Below are 21,457 nucleotides of genomic sequence, written 5' to 3'. Positions count from 1 at the left end.
CTCCAAATCATTCTGTTATTTGAATTTCATGGACTTATGTTCATGTCCCAATTGTTGCTTGAGATGGCTACCTGTCTTGGAAGTACATTTCCTTCTACACATTAGAATTTTACTTTGCAGGCCTATCTTTAGAGGCAGTTCATTTTTCTTCCCTTCTTGTTGTCTGTGTTAATTCTTCCCTATCTAGCAGTTTTGTGCTTGCCTGAATTGCACCATCAAGATCTCCAGTCCATGACCATACATTATATTGGAACTTCAGGACTCCTCTTTCACGTTAGTATTAGAGTGATATCAAAGGCCATAATAAAACATGATCCAGACCCTAGTCATACGATCGTTTCCTCTTTCCTATCATCCCAATCAAGGTACAACTCTAGGCAATTTTGGCAGCCTTTTTCAGCCTGCTGTCCTCGGCAGGGAACAGAAGCCACATTCCCCAAGCTTCCTCCAACTGTTTTCTCCAACTACCCACGAACAGAAGGCAGTGTTGGTTGACATTATTCCACAGCATTCAAATTCTCATTGCCTTTGACCACTTGGGTTTCTAAAGCCCAAGACCCATGTACCTTTAGCCTTCTGTTTACTACCGTCAGTTCCTGTTCCATTTCTTGCCTATGGAGATATTTACCCTGTTTTTGAGCAAGACTGCATCTTTTTCATTTTTAAATAAATGTATTTTTATCTATCACTGCTATATGTATTCAATAGAAAGGTAAATTTGTTTAAATTATGAATTCATAGCTGCTTCTTGACCAGATATTGACACGCTTTTTTTAAATCGAAGTTATCTTGATGCAATAAGAGCCCCAGTGTGTTTCATCCATGAAAATAACCACAGGTTTCTACATTTGACCATAAAATAAAGACTTAAAGGACTAAAAATTATAAGGTCATTTATCCTGATATTTTTAGAAAGTGTTATGAGTATGTTTGAAAATATTAGTTTTCAAATCAAAGAATCAATAAATTATAAATTATGGAATATGACATAAGAACCAGAGCACCTGCTTTCGTTTTGAAAATTTGAAAGAAAATGACAAAAACTCAAAATTTCAACGGTCACTAAATCATCCTATTCCTGCTTATTTAATTTACTAATAGTAACATTTTCCACATGGAGGGCAAGTTGCATGTGTGCATGTGTTTGGCCAAAACAATGAGACAAAAACCACAATTATAATCAGCAACTTTATTTCCTCACTCTCAGCAATTCATAGAACTACCAGACAAAAAGTCAGCAAGGATATAGAAGTGCTGGACAACACAACCAACCAACAGTGTCTAATTGACATATACCGAACACAACACTAAACAACACAGAACTCACATTTTTTTCAAGCATCCATGGGTGAGTACGAATACTATTAAAAAACAACAACAAGCTGCTGAAGCAGTAGCCAGAATTATTTGACCCAGCAGAGATCTTTGGCATTGACTAATTAATCGTTGTGTTTTTAGGACTAAACGAGGTGGGTAGCCTGCTAAAGTCATACTTGATTTGTACAAGTGGAAAATATTTAAGTCTGATGAAACTAAATCTTTCTTGAATCGCCATAAGAGAGAGTCATGGCTCCTCAACAAATTTCTAGAATTGAACCTGTTTATAGACCCATGGCCTCTTACAGAAACTGAGGATGAGTCTCCTTAAGTAGGCACCCTGCTACACTTTTTATAATTTAAACTATAAATCTTCCTCGCTTTCTCCAAAAGGACCTAAACCAATTTATCAGGTGACTATACATTGCAAAACTAGAAATAATCATATTTTTCAGGGTTTACTGGACAATGGCTATTCCCTAGGAATCTAAACCACCACTGTGATCCACCAGACTGGATGAAGATTAGAGAGGACGAATGAGGTCTAATAACCAATGACATTTTGGTTAAGGTCAGTCTCACAGTGAGCTCAATGTGTGCCCAAAATTACCCCACGTTTATTTCCTCAACTCTGGAAAGCATAATTGGAATATGCAATTGACATACTCAGCAATTGACAGAATCCCCACATTGGATCCATGACTTATGGATTGAGGATTATTACAATAGGAAATGTCAAATGGAGTTCTCTAGAACTTCCACTCCTTACCAAAGTGGTGAAACAAAAGCAATAGCACACTCGTGGAGAGACTGCCAAGGTTCCTGTAGCCATCAAGGACAAAAAGGGTCCTACCACATCCCCATTCAATTCACTCATTTGGCCTATGGATAAGGCTGATGGATCCTAAGAAATGATGGTATACTATCATAAACTTAATTAGGTGGTAACTACAACTGCAGCTGTATTTCCAGATGTGCTCACTTTATTGGAGCAAATCAACACCACCCCTTTTTTCAAGTTTGAGACTGTTGATCTCAAAAATACTTTTTATCTCTACTTGTTAGTAAAGGTCACCAGAAATGGTAATATACTTTAGTATCCCTCCATAGGGCTCGATCAACTCTCCAGTTGTCTCTTATAGCCGAGTCCACTGGGAGCTTGTTTGCTTCTCTACTCTGCGGGACATCAAGCAAGTCCACTACACAGAATATATCATGCTGTTGGACCTGGTAAACAGAAAGTAGCAAATACACTAGAATATCTTGTTAAGATATATGCATGCCAGAGATTGGGAGAATAAACACCATAAAAATTCGGGGGTATGTCATATCTGTGAAATTTCTAGGGATCAGTGGTCTGGTGCATGTTGAAATATCATCCAAATGGTGAACATGTTTCTGCATCCGGCACCTGCTACGTCTAAAAGGTGGACCTCTGAGTTTTGGCTGCAACAGATAGCTGATTTGGGCATCTTACTTCAACCTATTTACCAAATAACCCAACAAGCTGTCAATTTTGGGGCCAGATTGAAAGAACGTTCTGCAACAGAACCAGACTGCCATTCAACCTGTCTTGTGACATGGGTCACATGACTCAGCATGTCTAGTAGTGCTTGAAGACAGGGTGTTATCTGCCCCACCAAGCCCTCTGCAGCAGTATTCAGCTGAGTGGAAGTGATAGGTAGGTTTTTCTCCACAAGTTTTGAAGTCACAAATAGGTTGCATGAAAAGTGGCTCAAATTTCCATGGCTCCTACTCCTGCCACATTGCCTCCTCTCTCTCTCTCTCTCTCTCTCTCTCTCTCTCTCTCTCTCTCTCTCATATAATGTTGTTTATCACAGAAGAATGAGGAAGAAAACTTTTGATCTCTGTTCACGGACAATTCCACACACTCTACTGGCACTGTCCGAAGTGGACAGCTGCGGCACTCCAGGAGTGGCCCTGAAGGATAGTGGTGAAGAAAATCTTTCCAATGGGAAGAACTTCAAGCCATGCAGCTGATGGTTCATTTTTCCCAGAAGGAGAGATGGATAGATGTACATATATAAAATGAGTCATGAGCAGTGGCTAACAGCTTGGGTGGATGATCAGCAACTTGGAAGAAACATGGTTGGAAGAAACATGATCCAGAGAAGAGGTATGTGGAAAGACCTCTCAAAATGGGCACAAATATGAGAATATTTTCTTCCCATATAAATGCTCACCAAACACCAACCCTAGAAGAGGAAGATTTTAATAATCAAATGCACAAGGTGATCCATTCTTTTATTGCTATAATTGCTCAATTGGCTCACAAAGACAAGGATCATGGAAGCAGAGATGGATCTTGTGTGTGGCTCAGCAACATGGATTTCCTCTCACCAACGCCAATTTGGCTACAGCCATTGCCGAGTACTCAACCTGCCAAGAGAAAAGATCATCACTGAACCCCTGAAATGGCACCGTTCCCTGGAGGAACCAGCCAGCCACCTGGTAGTAGGTTGATTACATTGGATCACTTCCATCATTGAAGGAGCAGCTCTTTGTTTTCACTGAAAAAGACGTTTATGCTGGATATAGTTTTGCCTTTCCTACCCTTAATGTTTCTGCTAAAACCACCGTCTGTAGGCCTACAGAATGCCTTACTCACCTTCATGGTATTCCACACAACATTGCTTCCGACAAAGAAACTCATTTTATAGCAAATGAAGTACAACATTGGGTTCATACTTATGGACTTTTCTGGTATCATGTTCCCCTCATCCTGAAACAGCTGGCCTAATAAAATTATGGAATGGCCTTTGGAAGACTCAGTTATGGCACCAGCTGGTGACAGCACTTTATGGGACTGGAATAATGTCTTCCTGGATGTAAGATATACTTTGAATCAACGATAAATATGTAGTGATGTTTCTCCTGTATCCAGAATTCAAGAGTCTAGGAATCACAGTGTAGATGTGGAAATACTTCCTCTCATATTAATGCTAATGATTCATTACCAATATTTTAATTTCCTTTCTCTACAACTTTTGCAGGTTTTTTTGGTTTAGAAATCTACTTCCCAAAGCAAAAATTATTACTCCAGGGGCCAGCCTGGTGGTGTAGCAGTGAAGTTCACACATTCCACTTCAGCAGCCTGGGGTTTGCCAATTTGGATCCCGAGTGCAGACCTATGCACTGCTTAGCAAGCCATGCTGTGGCAGGCACGCCACATATAAAACTTAAGGAAGATGGCACGAATGTTAGCTCAGGGCCAATCTTCCTCAGCAAAAAAGCAACAACAAAAAAAGATTACATCAGAGAATACAACATTGTACTGGCTACTTTGGGCACCTCATGTCACTGAAACAACAGGAAAGAGGTCGAGGGAGTATTTCCAGTGTGCAGGAGATTCTCAAGAGTGTCACTTAGTCTTCCCATATTTTTCAGTAAAAGTTAACAGAAAGCTACAGAAACCCAATAAAGTCAAAACTGTAATGGCACAGATGCTTCAGGAATGAAGATTTGGCTCACCCCACCAAGTAAGGAACCACAATCAACTTAGACTCTCGCTTGGGCCAAAGAAGATAAGAAATTAGTAGTGGAAAAAGGAAGTTATAAATACCATCTATGATCCCATGACCAGTTGATCAGTTACAAGTATGAAGGCGCTAGTAGACAGGAGCATTTATTTCTTCCTTACTTCTAAGTATGTGTGTGGGGGGAGGAGTATGTGTGCGTGCACCAACTTTCCCTCTCTCTCATTTCCCTGCTCTAACAGAAGATTTATGAATAGTGGTTAACTATGTCTCCGGATTAAAATTCTAGGATATTCAAAGGGAGAGTTGGCTCTGCTAGAAGAGGAATGAGCAACCCTCGAAGACACATAAGTCACTTTGTGAATCCTCTTTTGGGGAGTCAGTTAGCATGCTTTTATTGTACAAAGGATATTCATATCAATTTTAGGTGAAATGATGAATTTGTTTGTGCCTTTATTTAGAGGTAAATATAGTTAATATGGGTGAGTATGAATGCCAAGGTGACAAGTGACTAGGGATGCACTGAGCTGCTGAGCTTGCAGACCAACAGTGGTGGCCGGTCCACCACCATGCGCCCACTTACAGACTCACAGAGTTAGAAGCCATGCAGAGGCACTAGCTTCCTGTAGACCCCTTGACAATATCTCTTTTGGAACCATTTGAGCGACTGGCCATACTGGGCTTCTCGGATTTCCTGTAAATTCCCACTTGTTCCCACCTGTCGACCTATGCCAATGCTTTAGGCAGATTAATTAGTGACTCTTTGATCAGCCAATTTCCTTCTTCCTGACTTTCACTTCCCAGCTCCTCCTGTGTTTGTCTTAAGTCGAATTTCTATAACAACTCCCTTATTTCCATGTATACTTAAAGGGACTCTGTTTTCCTAACTGAATCCTGACTGATAAATGTAGCATGAGCACAAAACTGTGGTTTTGCTGCTCATTTACTCCACATAGCCCTTAAAAGAATCCAAATAACATGTACAAAATATGTTATGAAAGTGTGGCTCACCTATGAAATTAACCGCCAAACAAGAAGTCTGGAACTAAAATTGCATGTTTCTCTGTGAATGCCTGCCCTTGGGGTTCCAAGTCCACCAAAAGTGGATTAAATGCAATTACAGTCCCCTTGTTGAGAGACTGTCACCATATCCTAATACAAAGTAACAAGAGTGAGAGTAGTTTATTTAGCACCCAGGATATAAGCATTACTGTATTACGCAGTTTATTTAAGCTATCTTTTATCTCCATGAACTTTGCAAGTTAGATATTATTATGCTTGTTTTACTGAAAGGAAACAAATGCCCAAGAGTTTAAGTACCCTGCCCAAGTCATACGGCTCAATCCATCCTAAGTCTGCCAGCTCCAAAGCAAGTCCTCCTTCTAGGAAGACATATTGGTGTGTACTTTATGGAAAATATATTAAAGTGTATCTTCAGTGCTCTTCCACACCCTTTCTGAGCCCTCATCTTCTTCCTCATGCCTTGTGTACCAACTGACCTCATGCTAACCTCTGCTACTCTGAACCCCTTGTAAAGCGTGCCCTGTGTTCTCTCTCTTCCTTTCTTAGCTACTTCTAAGAGACTATCATATAGGAAAAGTTCTGATGAGCAAAACCGCAGTGTTTCATTGATAAATAATGGTTGGATGTTTTCACTTTCATGTTCCTAGAATCGAAGTCACTTATTAATTTATTCAACAAATATTTGTCATGTTTCTGGTTGGCTTTATAAATGATTCAGTCTCAACACTGAAGCAGGAATGAAAATCCCATCAGTCAGGTCTCTGGTTGGTAATTTCTAGATGGTATTTTCAACGAGTAGAGGATACATCATTATACAAGGGAGCCACTCCACTCCTGGACAGTTGCCAACAGCCAAAAAATCCTTCCTTATGTTCCTCTGAATTCTCTCCCCATGTAACTTTTACCTTTTTTTTTTTTTTTTTTTGAGGAAGATTAGCCCTGAGCTAACTACTGCCAGTCCTCCTCTTTCTTGCTGAGGAAGCCTGGCCCTGAGCTAACATCCGTCCCGATCTTCCTCTATTCTATATGTGGGACGCCTACCATAGCATGGCATGCCAAGCAGTGCCATGTCCGCACCCGGGATCCGAACCGGCAAACCGTGGGCTGCTGAGAAGCGGAACGTGCAAACTTAACCGCTGCGCCACAGGGCCGGCCCTACCCTTTTCTTTCTTTCTTTCTTTTTTTTTTTTGAGGAAGATTAGCCCTGAGCTAACATCTGCTGCCAATCCTCCTCTTTTTGCTGAGGAAGACTGGCCCTGAGCTAACATCTGCGCCCATCTTCCTCTACTTTAAATGTGGGACGCCTGCTACAGCATCGTTTGCCAAGCAGTGCCACGTCCGGCCCGGGATCCAAACCGGTGAATCCCGGGCCGCTGAAGCGGAACATGCGTACTTAACAGCTGCGCCACCAGGCTGGCCCCCTCTTTTACCTTTTTCTATGCCTTCTACACTATACAGAAGAAACCCAATTCATTTTTGACATATGCTAGCTCTTTAAATGTTTTCATTTCTTCTCTATCCAAAACTCTTTCTCATAGAACATTACCACCACCATGACAATCACCTCTTAGCATCTTATTCCTCTCTGCTTATATCCTAGGTTTCAGAATCACTCAGTGTATAGCACTCAGAATTGATCACACTACTTTAGCTAATATCTGACCGACTGATATTACAGAATACCTGGTACTATCACCTCCCTCATTCCACGTGCTTTCTTCCTATTGATGTAATCTAAATGTCAATTGACTTTTAGAATAGCCACGTTACATGATAATCCCATGGTGAATTTACCAATCAAATAACACTACTTTTTTCTCATAAAAAAAATGTTGTAAATCCTGATCTCTCTTCCTTGTTGTCTACGTGTGCAGTTGATTTTTTTTTTTTAACCCTAAGATCTTGAATGTGATATTGGTTCACCAGAATGAGAGTTAGAGAATGAGAATCAATCATTTGAAACTGGATTGCGCCGTCCAAAAGATTACCTGCCATTCTCAGATGTGTGTTGCCCATGAATAAGCTAACAATGAATTTTATACTTTTATTCCTTCATCTACTTGGTTGACAGACGTTGCATAAAAGGTCAAGGTCAGGAATCTAAAACACGGCCCGTTTGACATGGATTTTCTAATCAACATTCTTCAGCATGCTTGTTCAACTTTCTGTATATTTCCTCTAATCGTATTAAGTAATCTAGTCCATTTTTCTGGATTGAACTTGTCTCTAGGATGGATTTTAATAAATATTTGATATTTCAAAGCAGTTTTTTGACACAGATATTGTGATAAGGTCACACTTGTGCATCTATTTTAAAACTATGAACATCTTCATAAAATTACATAATGTGGCCATTTTGACTTGAAAATACTGTGACACAGTCTAAAACAATTTTTAAACATCAGGTTTTTTAAATTAGCAAACGTGAGAAACAGACAGCATACTAGTTCTCATCTTTGTTGTCTTGCCTTCCCCTGAATCCCCCATCAGTGGCATGAAGTTTAGAAAGGGGAAATGTTTATGAATTTATCTCATTTGCATAGTATTCGGTAAGCAAAAACGAAAAACAGAAAAAAGGTGTTTTAATGTTTGGCACAGCTGCTCTGAAGTGTTACATCAAAACAGCTTCAATTTGAGAGGGGACGATGCCAAACAACTAAGGGCCAAGCACTGCAGTGCAGGCATCATAACAGGAGTGTTTGGAGACGTGCGGGAGTGGAGGAATGGATCAGAGCAAGAACTTTTCCCACTACCCTTGACCTAAAGGAGGAGCATCTATGCTTAAGAATCAGGCCGCCCTGAGGAAAGCTTTGCCTTCATGAAGCTGGCGGTGCACCTCATCTCATCTCGTGCTTGGCAGAAGGATTCTATTTACAGTGATATATAATAAGGTGCATTATCCCAAGTTTCTCTCGTATTCTGAAGGCTTTTTAATTTCAAAGGTAAGTAACTAAGGAAAATGCATTTAAAAAAGTAAAGAGTTGAATGGATAGGTCACTTCATAAATAGCTTTCTTAGTTCCAAATTCACAATTAGGAATCTCTAGCAGGGCAGGTCTTAAAATCCCCAGAATCTTTTTGTTTCAGCAGAAGTTAAGGAGAAAACCAGTGTATCATTGGACTCACATGCTTTTCAATTGTCCCCTCAACTCTAAGCCATTTTCACAGAAGAGTTAGACGAGAGCTTAGACCAGGATGCCTACGCACTGAATCAGACGAATTCCAAAAGACTCTCCCTGGAATTGGGAACGGGCAGTAAGTCTGATCCAGATGCCACAAGGCTGCTAGGGTGACTTCCACACAAGACTCCATGCAAGTGAACAAAAGCCTCCCCTTCGCCCACTTCTTTCACCATAGATGTGAAAGTTGTTTACCTCTCAGACAAACAAATGGACTTCCCTAAACACTCTACAAGGAAAGATTTCTCCCTCTTCCTTCCAGTCCCTAATTAGTGGCGTAGGAGTTCAGGCCTCAAGCAGCATCCATGGGCATAAACCTCAAGATTACACAGGACTCGCTAATGTACCAACATTGCCCAGTGTACCAACGTTGGTTGGTTGGTTGTTTTTGTGCACATAGTAACACAGACTATGAGCAACTGGAGGTGAGATCGTGTATGTTACTCACCTCCTTATCCCCTGAGTCTAGCACAGAGCCTGGCACAAAGTAGGTGCTTAGTAAATGGTTGTTGAATAAATGAATTTCTAAGCTAATGCTTTCCTTTTACCTTTTATTTAATGCAGTCAGTGGAAAGCTATTACTCGAGGACCTATTGTGTACCAGATATTATACAAAGTGGTGAATGGACAAACAGACATGAATCCTTCTTCAGAGCTTATAGTCTAATTGAAACTGGTGAAGTGACTCCCACTCCTGATGATGGACACTGTTACTGTAACCTTGGGGATGGACAACAGCACTACTAAGGCTCAGTTTCCTCACATTCAATTTAATGGTTGGACAAAATTATTCTGTCTTATTCTATAAGATTATTTAAGTTCTAAACTTATTGTAAAGGGTATGAAATGTATAAAGCATTATGTAAGGTAAGTTTTAAGATTTTAAAATTATTTCCTAAAATTTGAATACTGCCCCAAATGGATGTTCTCCCCAGTTCAGAAGCAATTCAGTCTTGCACATGGATACGTGCACACATCATTAGATAAACCACATAAAGAATCTGGCAACTCTAGCATTGCTGGATTTTTAAACCAGATCTCTATTGTATAATGTAACTTCCTTGAGAGTAAAACATTTTACAATTGGTATCTTCTATAGGACCTAGCACTTTTCAAGACAAATGGCGCTCAATAAATGAATTAATCCAATGGAAACAAATTAAGAATCACCAAGGATTCTAACCTGAATGGCGAATGGCACTTGGGAGATTCAAGAACTCTGTGAAATTGTACACAAAGCTGTGTGTCTGTATGCCATGTGGTAGAGTTCTTTTGTTTTATCAGAGTCTCAAAGAGCTGTATTATCCAAAATAGTTTCTTCACTCAGTATGTATTAATCGAATGTCCACTACTTGCCAGGCATCGTAGCAGGGTTTGGGCTTAGAATCTAAAATGTTTCTATAAATAATGAATATTGATTGCATCAAATCTGTACAAGATCTGCTTTCTCAGATTCATGCCATTAAAAATAATGCATCTCTATTAAACATATTTACATCCTACATCAGTGTTAGATACTATGCAGCCATTTAATATGACATTTGCTGGTAAAATACGCTTTAGAAACACATTCTTATTTGGCTTCATAGAAAAACCTTCATGATGACAGAACTGATAGGGCTTGAGTGCATAATACACATATATATATGCATATATACACACACATATATATAATTTAAGAAATCTTTAGTGGATCACGCTGCTCAAATTGTTTAAACCATCTCTAATTCATCAACTCTCTTACACCACAGCTGGCTTTCCATTTATTCCTAACAATAACAACAAAGTTACTGTCCTTAAAAAAACGATGACATACAAAGAAAACTTCATAAAATTGTTTTGTAAGCAGTTTTCTCAGGGACTTTCCACTGACTGAAATAAATAGCTTTCAAATGCTCCAGATGGAGAACAAAAAGTATTTTTAAAAAACTCAAGAAAACCTCTACAATTTAATGACAATTTTTCCCCTTTGGAAATCTCCTCTCCCTCCTCAATGCATTAAGTATCATCTATTTGAGTGGATCAATATTTATCCGAGCAGCTATTTAAATTTCCTAAATAAAATTCTTTCTACCTTTGAGAATGGCTGCCATATTCCTGTCACAAACATATGCAAAGGGGTATTTCCGCAGATACAGGCATAAGCATACTTAAAGATTAAAATCGTCGTCCACAGTAGATGTTCACTCTATAACATGAAAATTTCTACATAGCATGATCCAAAATGACCATTTCAAAAAATGGTTAGCTTATACTATTAGGAAATCATTCGTTTTTAATTCCTATACGCTACCAGAACTTAGTTGTAATTAGTGATAGTGGCCAGGAGAGGGCGCAGTCTCATTTCCTAAGATACTCCATAGGCCTTTGTGAAATTCACAATGTTCACTTTTTAAAGAGAAATATTTTATTATAACAGCACTTATCACAAATGGCAGATATGAATGAAAAACAAGACATTCAGAACAAAATAAGGAATTTAAATTTCTCAAGTTTTACTTATTACTAATCACTTATATGCAAATAAAATATTTTAAAATACTTCGAATAACTTTCCTGTGTACAAGGAACAGAAGGAAAGAAAATGTTTAAAGTAATAGTGATTTAGAATTATCTCAATTTTTAAATTCCTCCTTTTGGTTCATTTTATATAATGCTGGACTGCTTTACACTTACAAATGTATTTTACAACTATAAACCCTACTTTTCAATAAAATAAAAACAAGTATAGTTTTAAAATAGGGATTTGACAACTGATATTTTAGGGAGAAAATTCATTAGTTTAAGGTAAAAATATTTCCTGAAATGGCTTTATTCAAGGCACATATAATGTTTAAATGCTTCTTTCACTTAATAAATGCTCAAGAAGAGTCTTTAGATCTCAAGTCTATTATATTGCTGTAAAAAAAAAAAAAAAAGGATAGCATTTTTAAGGCCTGGGGATCCACTCACAGACACAGTGAACACATTAATAGAGGTGGGTGTGAGGGCTGTCCTGCATGCTTCTAGAATTACTCCAGAAAGGGAGATGAGGCCGATGTATTACAGGTTGTCGTGATTCAGCCTTGAATACAGTCTGCCACCAGTTACGGAGTCTTTGCTGGGAAGGTAGGAAGAATCTCTAAGCATCCCTGAAAAGGCATAATCCAAAGCTGGCCGAAAAGGCAATGCTGGGACCAACCCAGGAGTTAGGTAGGGAGACATGAAACCAGGCAGCCCTCTTCCTGGAGAGGAATATGCCAGCCGTAATGGACTGATACCTAGTCTAGGATTTAAGCTGTAGAGGCTTGAGTCACCTCCAAAAGAAGTAGAAGTAGTTTGAAGAGGAGAGAAAGCTGATTTATTTCCTAGAGTTCCAAAACCAATTCCAGCTAAATTAAAACTCGAAGCTTTCTGAAAAGCTGTATTTTCCAATTCTCCTGAGCTTGCCAGATCCCTGGTGTCTGCTTTGTCTTCTTTCCCATTGAGGACCTGTTCAATGGCTTGGACCACATCCCCCTTGCAGAACTGTAGAATGACTTCCAGCCGGCTGCGTCTGTAACTTGGGAAAATCTTGGTAAGAATATCAAGAGGGTCTCTTGGTCTTGAGGACACTGTGGGAAGCCAGGCTCTGGTAGCAGTGAAGTCTTTGGCCCACTCACTTTCATTTCCTGATTCCAGATCAGAGGACGACAAGGACCCCGGGCTCTCTTCACCTCCTGATTGCTCCCCGCGGTGAGGAGACTGGATGTTATCATCCTTGCTTGAGTTTTCTGGAATAGCTGACTTGACGTTTTGTTTTCCAATGACACCATTCGACTTAGGAGATGATCCCAGGGTAAGTTGGTGGGATCTGGAGACCGGTTCTTCTTGTCCACTCTGGCATGAGTCACATTTACTCTCTTTTTGTTCTGGGGAAGAGAAAGAAGAGGAATCAAATAAAAAGAAAACTTCCCAGAACGTAGTACTGCCCACTCCAAAATCGTGCTGGATAAAATCATTCATTCATTCATAGTATATTATAATACTCATTCCTCTCTAAGAGGTTTTAATGAGTAAGAATTTTTGAAGATCACTCAGAAATGCAACTGTTGGAATAGTGGAGAAATGATATTTATTATGTCACTTCAAGATCACAGAATTATACCACGTACAGATGTTGCAGTGACTTAGGAATCAGAAGACGAAAGTTTGTTGTTACCTCAAACTGTTAACGTAACACCAGTCCCTCACACCACTTGCCCCGCTGGGTGAATTGAGATTTTCCTAAATGTTACTCAAGTCTTGCTGTTATCCAATGAGAATTTTTTTTTCACAATGACACTATGCAAAAAGAACTGAATAAAATGATTGTTTAGATAAAAAGCCAAAAGAAAACAATCTTAGTATGAAGACCAACATTCTATTTAATCGCTACTGCTAAATTTCAACAAATTGTTTTTTTAATGACCACATTTTGGGTTCCGATTAAGTTACCTGAATAATGTGAAAAATAAAAAAATTTTTCATTTCATTTCAAATCTAAACCAATAATGACCACTGCTATACCAATCTCAAACGACACCAGAATTCGCAGGCATATTTCATTTTATGTGAGAGACGATACGGAGTTGGTATTTTTTCACAATCCTCTGTGAAATGTGTACTTTCTTTTTCAATCCCTAGGAGATATCAAGAAAAGAGTTTACAGTCAAATTGTTTCTAAAAGAAAAGTATAAACTGCACTATTGCAATCCATATGTGTCTTCAGAGTGTCTTGTAAAAACAACACATTAGTCATTTGCTTTAAATCACAACTCCCTTCCAATATTAAGAAAATTTTCCAAAAATACTTTTACTCAAAAATCTGATTTTCTAGCTCAACATGTTGAGCATGTGAATATTAATAAAACAAAAATATCTTTAATACTCTTTTGTAAGGCTAATGCCGGGAAAATGATAATTTATACATTGACTAAATCATTTTTATTTTGGTTTACATTTCCTTTTATCTCTATTTCCATTAGAAAGACTAAACTGTCAACTGGAGTACTCAGACTATTTCTTTCAAACTTTCTTTTTCTACAAAGCTTATGAATGCAACAAAACAAATATCGCGTCCAGCAGGGATGCGCAAACATGATCTGTAATACTCCCACGTTTTCTCAAGGAGCGGTTCTCAATTCTAAAGAAATATCTATAGTCTATCTTAAAACTTAAGTAAGTGTGTGCAACTTAAAACTTTGAGGGTTAAAATGCTGTCATTTTATAAACATATGACAAAAGAAAAAATGTTGCTCCTGCAAAACTAGCAAGACTTGCTAGTATTTTCAACTTGAAATGGAACTTTTCTAATGAAGTCTGCCAAGTGGAAATAGATTGGCCTTGGTCCACCATTCCATTTCATTTATAAATACGATTCATTAAATATGTCCCCTGAACATGTAAGGTGTCAAAAGTCCATGTTACAGCAATTTGTGCATAAAATAATCTTTTGGTATTACATTGTATTCATGGAGGACAATATAATATAATAAAATAGTCATTGCATAAAACTACCTAGAAAACAAGGTGTCCTTAAAATACTATAATATCATTTACAAAATGCTTTGATATTATCTCTGTTCTCTCAACTCCCATAGCTGGGTTCACTTTACTTTTATCGCTGCATATTATGTCTTGCATTGTAGTTTTTGGATACACACAATTTTCTTTCTTTTGACTATAAGGCTCTTTTGTATCAGAAAATCTTATTCACCTCTGAATCACTGTTAGTCTTTGTCTAATGACTGAGTAAATTAAATAGACTACTCTACTACAGTTGATGGATATTGTGTAAGAGGAGGCAGTCAGCTGAGAAAAGCCAGGGAAGTAGCTTTTCAAAAAAGGAAGTCAACTGAAGCAAAGAATAAAGTAAAATAATTGTCCCTATAAACAGAACACTTCGGTAACCCCCTATCCCCAAAAAAATCACATAATCATTGTTTAGCAGAGAGATTTCAGCGAGATCTCCCTGTCAATTCAGTTTATGGAATTTTAACTTTTTCTTTTTTATAGTAGTTTTGCTTAATAACTTTGTTCTTCAGCCCTCTTTGATTTTTCATGAGAAATATTTAAAGTCTGTTTTGCCCACTGAAATAAACTAAAACATAGGCAAAAAGTTGATGTAGGCGAACACCAAATCATATATGCCTTATTTAAATACAGGGATAGTCTTTTTGCAAAGTACATCCTGGGATCTGTTAAGTTCTGCAATTTTCATGATTCAGGAGAGTTTTAGTAACTTACTGTATCATTATCATATATTTTCATGTGATACAACCTGTCTTGGATGTATCCAAAAACACTGAGATGACATTTTCGCGGCTACTGTGACCTGTGGAGGACTATGAAATTCACTAAAATAAGTGAGATTTACATTAGCAGGGAAAGCTAATTTGGGATAACCCCAGTCAAAAAAATATATATCTTTTTTTTACCTAACACATGGCATGAAGATGATTTGCACTCAATAAATACTAAAAAACAAACCTTAAAACTCCTCGGACAAGAAATCTCTAATACCAGACTTTGAAACTCTTACCAATGGCTTTACAAAGCTGGAAAACCTAAGTTTCTTTCTTATTGGAAGAGTTGAAACTTCAAATATTAGAGCTTTTGACATTTTGGAGGCTGACAGCTCCGGGAGGGGGTGGAAGGCTGGAAAATTTTAAGGGAAAGAGTAAAAAGCGCTTTGGTAGATTTCTGTCTCTTCCCCACTTCCAGCTGGTGCCAAAGGTTTGCCCTGAAGGTAAAGAGCTGTCCTGCCAACCACCAGTGAGTTTCCCACGCCAGATCAGAAGATCGACTCTGGTTTTATAGCTGAAAAGAGTACAGAGTAAGCTCCAAACGCAGCTTCTCTCACGAAGCTTTTCACTCAAGGCCCGCTTGAAGCTCTTCTCAAAGTCACAGCATCTTGGACGCAAACTCCATTCCTAGCACGACTTGCTCATCTGATCACTCACGCTTCACTTTTTCATGATCTTATCCTATCACTAAAGGAAGAGAAAGCCCTTCCGAACTGAACGCGAGGGGTCTCTAACACCCCCATTTACGTCTATATTGCAGAAAAGTTTCCCAGAACTTCACTATTAAACAACTTTTCTTGCCCGCCTCCAGGGTACAGCTGAGTGTTTCACAGTTTTGCTTCAGAGCAACCATTTTTCTTGTGCAAAAAGCAAATGAAAGATCGACTCACCTTGTTTTTCCTCTGTGTAATCTGGCTGGAAAACCTCGAACGCAGGGGTCGCCAGCCCACTAGCCTGTCTCAAGGCCCCCAGTCCCATCGCAGTCACCGCCGGGGGGCCTCTCGCGCCCTGGGGATTCTCGGTTCTGCCGCCGCCTCCGGCTGTCCGAGCCCCCGTCCCCGAGGGTCCAGGGTACAGGAGCCTTTGCAGCCCCCGGGCCTCGCTCTCCTCCTGGGCCTGCTGCCTGCGCAGCGCCACCTGGGCGGCCATGACGCGCTGGCGCTCGGCGATCAGGGTGCACTTGGCACACGCGCAGTCCCGCCAGCGGCAGAAGCGCTTGTGGCCCTTGAGCGCAGACACGACGCCGTGGTTGCGACAACGGGCGCACTTGGGTGTCCGCGGGTAGCCGCAGCCCACCGCGCCCACCCCCCTCTCCAGCCCGGGAGCCGGCGGGCAGCCTCCGTTTCCCGAGGCTGCGGCGGCGGCTGCCCGCAGGAACAGGCTGGGCGGCCGCAGGAAAGTTGGGGGCACCGGTAGCCCCGGGGGCACCGTCATCGCCGGAGACAGGGGCGCGGGGGCCGCCGCCGCCAGCCCGGGGGCCAGGTGGGGTCGGCCGCTGCCGCTGCGGTCTCTGCTGCCACACTGTGCCTGCTCCATTCCCGAGGAGAGTCTGGCGACCGGGACGCGACAGGAAGGTGCGCTGTCCACTGCTACCCCGGCCGCGATGCGGGAGGCTGGGGGACGCGCCGCCGTCCCGCTGCTTGCCACCCACACGCGGACAAAGTTTGAAGCAATTCCCGCCGCGGGCTGGGGACGACCGATTCCGGGAGGTGGAGATGCGAAGAGGCGCGGATGCCCAGTGAGCCTCTTATTAGAGTCCCGGGGCGCTGAGTTAATGCTCCTGTGCTCCGCGCGCCCTATGAGTCGGAGAAGGCGAGGCTGGAGAGGCTACCCCGCCCACCGGGTCTCCTGGCCAAGCCCTGAAGCCGGGGAGGGAGGGCCGGGGACCGAGAGCGGCGCCCGTCTGGGAGGAGGGACGGTGGGAGACGCAAAAAGCTGTCCTGATGGGCTGCAAGTGTTCCCTCCCCAAGAAGCCCTTTTCCCCCTCTTGCTTCCCCATGAATTCTTAAACGGACAATTTAGTAAACAATCTTCACGTCCTCTCCCACACCTCTTACTGCCCTTCTTAAAGTAAGCAAGATTTGAAAGTCTCTGTTCCCCAGTTCCACGCTTCTCCTAAGCAAGTTTGAAGATTTGGATTTGGAGTTCTCCTTCTCTATCCTTTTCCCAGATGAAGTCTTCGGGAAGGTAGCATGGCCAGTTTAATGAGAATGCAGAGCTTGACAGGCCGCAAATGCTACCCACCTGAAAGAGGCCTTATTTTAAATGTCTTACAGCTTGGTCAAAACAATGGATAAATAATTAAGGGAATTGATTAACGTTCAGATTTTTCTCGTGCATGCTGTTTACTTACACGTGCAAATTTGGATTCTATGCATTATTATATTTTGAAATGCAACCCCCCACAGAAGTATTTACGAATTTCTTATCTGAAACTATTTATAGGCAGCAATTGGGTTAAAGCTGTTTCCAAAATACCACTTTACATTTCTATTGTACAGTATTGGGGAAGGTCATTTAGACCATTCTTTAAACATGATATAAAATGCAGTCTTGAAATACACATTTAATGCCTTTCATTGTAAGAAGAGATCATATTGCTTTTAAACCAAAAGAGCATTTGAAGCAGAAAATTCATGAGCATTGGTTCTTAAATGGAAAAGAGAGTCAGGGCTCTGTCAGTTCTTCAAGATAATATTCAACTGCCTTGACAGGCAATTCATATTCTAGCCCTAAGATGGCGAATAATAATGATATTTTTACCACTCCACCTACTGACCTCTTGGCAGACATTGCTAATCAGTCGGGGTTTTCTCCAGCCCCACTCACTTCACACCATCACCACCATCACCTTCCTATATCAACATCCTGACATCCTATCATAGAGGTTTTCCTCCTTCCTAAGCATTATAACTACCTAGGGAAATTTTAAAAGATATAGATACTCCAGTTTAAGTATTTTGATTCTTTTGGTCTGAGTCTTTTAAACTCTCGAGGTAATGACTATACACACTCAAGGTTTAGAGCTACCACACTAGAAATTCCTAACCTCTGTGGATTCTATAATACCCATACTTTCCCACTCTGCTGTCTTTGCTCAAGCCACTCCTGCCTAAAATCTAGTTATTCCCTAACGGTGGAACTCATAACCCAAGTATGAGAAATGAGTTTTTAGTGCTAGAAGGGTCGTTAAAGTACAATGAATTACCTAGTGAGAAAACAATTCCCTTTTTCTGTTTATTTTTAAGACCTGGATACATAAAGGAAAATACTCAGCTTGGTGTAAGCATGTCTTTAGAATTTTCTAAGACTTGTTAATTAATGCTTTTTAACATTAAAAAAAGAGAGAATCATCAAGAAACAGGGTTTACCTGGAATTTAACACTATTTTTGTGTTTTTATTTGATTATCAAAGTTACCTTCCAATTATGGCAAGTGATATTGGTTTTCATCTGAGGAAGTGAAAATAATTTTTAAGTAAGTGTCTTTAAATAAAATGTGTGTCTATTTAAATGAAAAATGATAAAATGTGTGAAAGATTGAAGACTAATAAACTTTGCTGACAAAAATTAAAGAAGATTTAAATAAACGGAGAGATATATCATGTCCGTGGGTCAGAAGACTCAACATTGTTAAGACAATTCTACCTAAATTGATCTATACATCAATTCCATCTCAATCAAAATTCCAGCAGATATTTTTGGTAGAAACTGTCAAACCTATTCTAAAATACATATGGAAACGCAAAGGAAGGCCCTAAAATAGCCAAAACATCTTTGAAAGAAGGATAAAGTTGCAAGGCTAACAATATATTACTTAAGAATTATTATAAAGTTACAGTAATCAAAACAATGTGAAAAGATAGAAAAATAATCCACCAGTGTGACAAAAGAGAGACTTTAGAAACAGACTCACCCGTAAATAAACTAATTTTAGACAAGGCGCAAAGCAATTCAGTGGAGAAAGAATAGTTTTTCCCCAACAAATTTTGTCAGGACAACTGGACATCTGTGTGCAAAAAAAAAAAATTTAACTTTGATCCCTACCTCACACCACTTACAAAAATGGACTCAAAATAGACCACAGGCCTAAATGTAAGTCATAAAACCATATTACATAGGAGAACACCTTTGTGACCTTGAGTGATGCAAAGATTTCTTAAACAACCAAAGCATGATCCATAAAAGAGCAAACTAATAAATTGTATTTCATCACAATTAAATACTTCTTCAAAAGACAATGTTAAGAGACTGAAAAGTCATATCATTGATGGACAGAAAACCGTTGTAATACATATATCTGATAAAGGACTTGTATACATAATATATAAAGAGATTTCAAAACTCAGTAAGAAAAAAATTCAATTTTTTTTAACAATTTGGTGTTTTTTTATTTCAAAGATTGGCCCTATGCTAACATCTGTTGCCAGTCTTTTTTTTCTTCTTCTCCCCAAAGTGCCCCATAGTTGGATACTCTAGTTGGAGGTCCTTCTGGTTGTGCTATGTGGGATGCCATCCCAGCATGGCTTGATGAGCGGTGCTAGCTCTGCACCCAGGACCCAAACCTGAGAAACCCTGGGCCGCTGAAGCAGAGCATGCCAACTTAACAACTTGGCCACAGGGCCAGCTCCCAAATTTTGGTTTTTTTAATGAGCAAAAGATTTGAACAAACTTGTCACCAGGGAAGATAAATGGATGGCAAATAAGCACAAGAAAAGATGCTGAACATCATTAGTCACTAGGGAAATGCAAATTAAACCTGCCAAGAAATACCACTACATAGCTATTAAAATGGCGAAAATTTAAAAGACTGACTATATCAAGTATGGCGAGAATGTGGAGCAGCCGGGACTCTACCACACTGCTGGTGGAAATGTAAACTAGTACAACCACTTTGGAAACCAGTTGATAGTTTCTTAGAATGTCGAACATATACATACCATATGATCCAACATTCTGCTCCTAGGTATCAACCCAGGAGAAATAAAAAAAACGTCCATACAAAGACACAAAATTTCACAGTAGCTTTATTCATATAGGGGCTAACTGGAAAAACCCAAATGTCCACGAACATTTGGTATAACCATATAATGGACTACTACTTAGCAACAAACAAAAGCTCTCTGACACATGCTACAACATGAATGAATATAAAAATCATTATTTTGTGAGAAATAAGACAAGGATGTGTGATGTAATTTATATAAAATCCTAGGAATCTATGGTGACAGAAAGCACATGAGCGGTTCCTAGGAACAGGTTGTTGGAGGGGCAGAAAAGATGGGCAGGAGGGATACAAAGGATCAAAAGAAAACTTTCGGAGATGATGAATATGTTAATTATTTTAATTGTAGCAATGATTTCACTTGTGTATACATATGTCAAAACTTATCAAATTGTGTACATTAAATATGTGCAGTTTATTGCATGTCCACTGTGCTCTGTTAAAGCTGTTGTGAAAAATAAAACTCCTTGTTACCTCTGGAAGAAGGAAGGCGTGGAAAAACATGAAAGCATTTTGAGCAATGATAATCCTAATCTTAGCATCCAAAACTGGAACAACGATTTTAAACACTTGTATTTCTTCTCAAATACACTGGAAAGCCTGAATCTCTTCCCTTCTCCTAATAGTACTACATGTTCTCTTTTTCTCACATTATGTATACTTTTCTTCCTTTTTTGCTCCATCTAACAGCAATTGAGTACTGTGACTCTTCTTATAAGTCACTGAGAAGGCGTTAACAGTTGCAATTTAGTAGTGGCAACAGTTGCATCAAATGAAAAGGTGATGGAAAAGAAGAAACATGTTTTTAATTAAACTGTGTGCAAGTATCACAAATATATCATTTACAAATTCATTAAAAAAAAAAAGACTGGTCTGATAAATGAAAAATGTAGAGGCATATCAAAAGGAAGGAAAGGAAGCTAATAAATAGAATTTCTCCCAAGCTCAAAAACGTTTATGCACCTTCTTTTTAAATTAGTATTCATTTCCGCTCCAATTCCATGTTTACCCTAAACACTTAGAGTTAAGTGCCGCTTTTTGTTGGCTCGCTGTCCCGACTGTTCAGCATAGAGGAGTGGAGTGTGAATCAGCGGTTGTAAATGTAGGCCTGGCTCTGATCATAGCCAAGCTAT

General features: G+C 39.7%; 1 protein-coding gene across 1 annotated transcript; it reads right to left on the bottom strand.

The window, feature by feature from the left end:
• Positions 1-11,508: 11,508 nt before the first annotated feature.
• DMRTA1 (DMRT like family A1) lies at positions 11,509-16,950 on the bottom strand. The gene is made up of 2 exons (XM_046664849.1): positions 16,211-16,950; positions 11,509-12,905 (listed from the first exon to the last, which is right to left on the bottom strand). The coding sequence occupies exons 1-2, from the start codon at positions 16,854-16,856 to the stop codon at positions 12,058-12,060; spliced, it is 1,494 nt and encodes a 497-aa protein (XP_046520805.1). The 5' UTR covers positions 16,857-16,950; the 3' UTR covers positions 11,509-12,057.
• Between the last annotated feature and the right edge of the window lie 4,507 nt (positions 16,951-21,457).

The sequence above is a fragment of the Equus quagga genome, chromosome 6, assembly GCF_021613505.1.
Source record: "Equus quagga isolate Etosha38 chromosome 6, UCLA_HA_Equagga_1.0, whole genome shotgun sequence".
Classification (NCBI taxonomy): Eukaryota; Metazoa; Chordata; class Mammalia; order Perissodactyla; family Equidae; genus Equus; species Equus quagga.
Note: the sequence above shows the minus strand (reverse complement) of the source record. Positions and strands in the feature narration are given on the sequence as shown.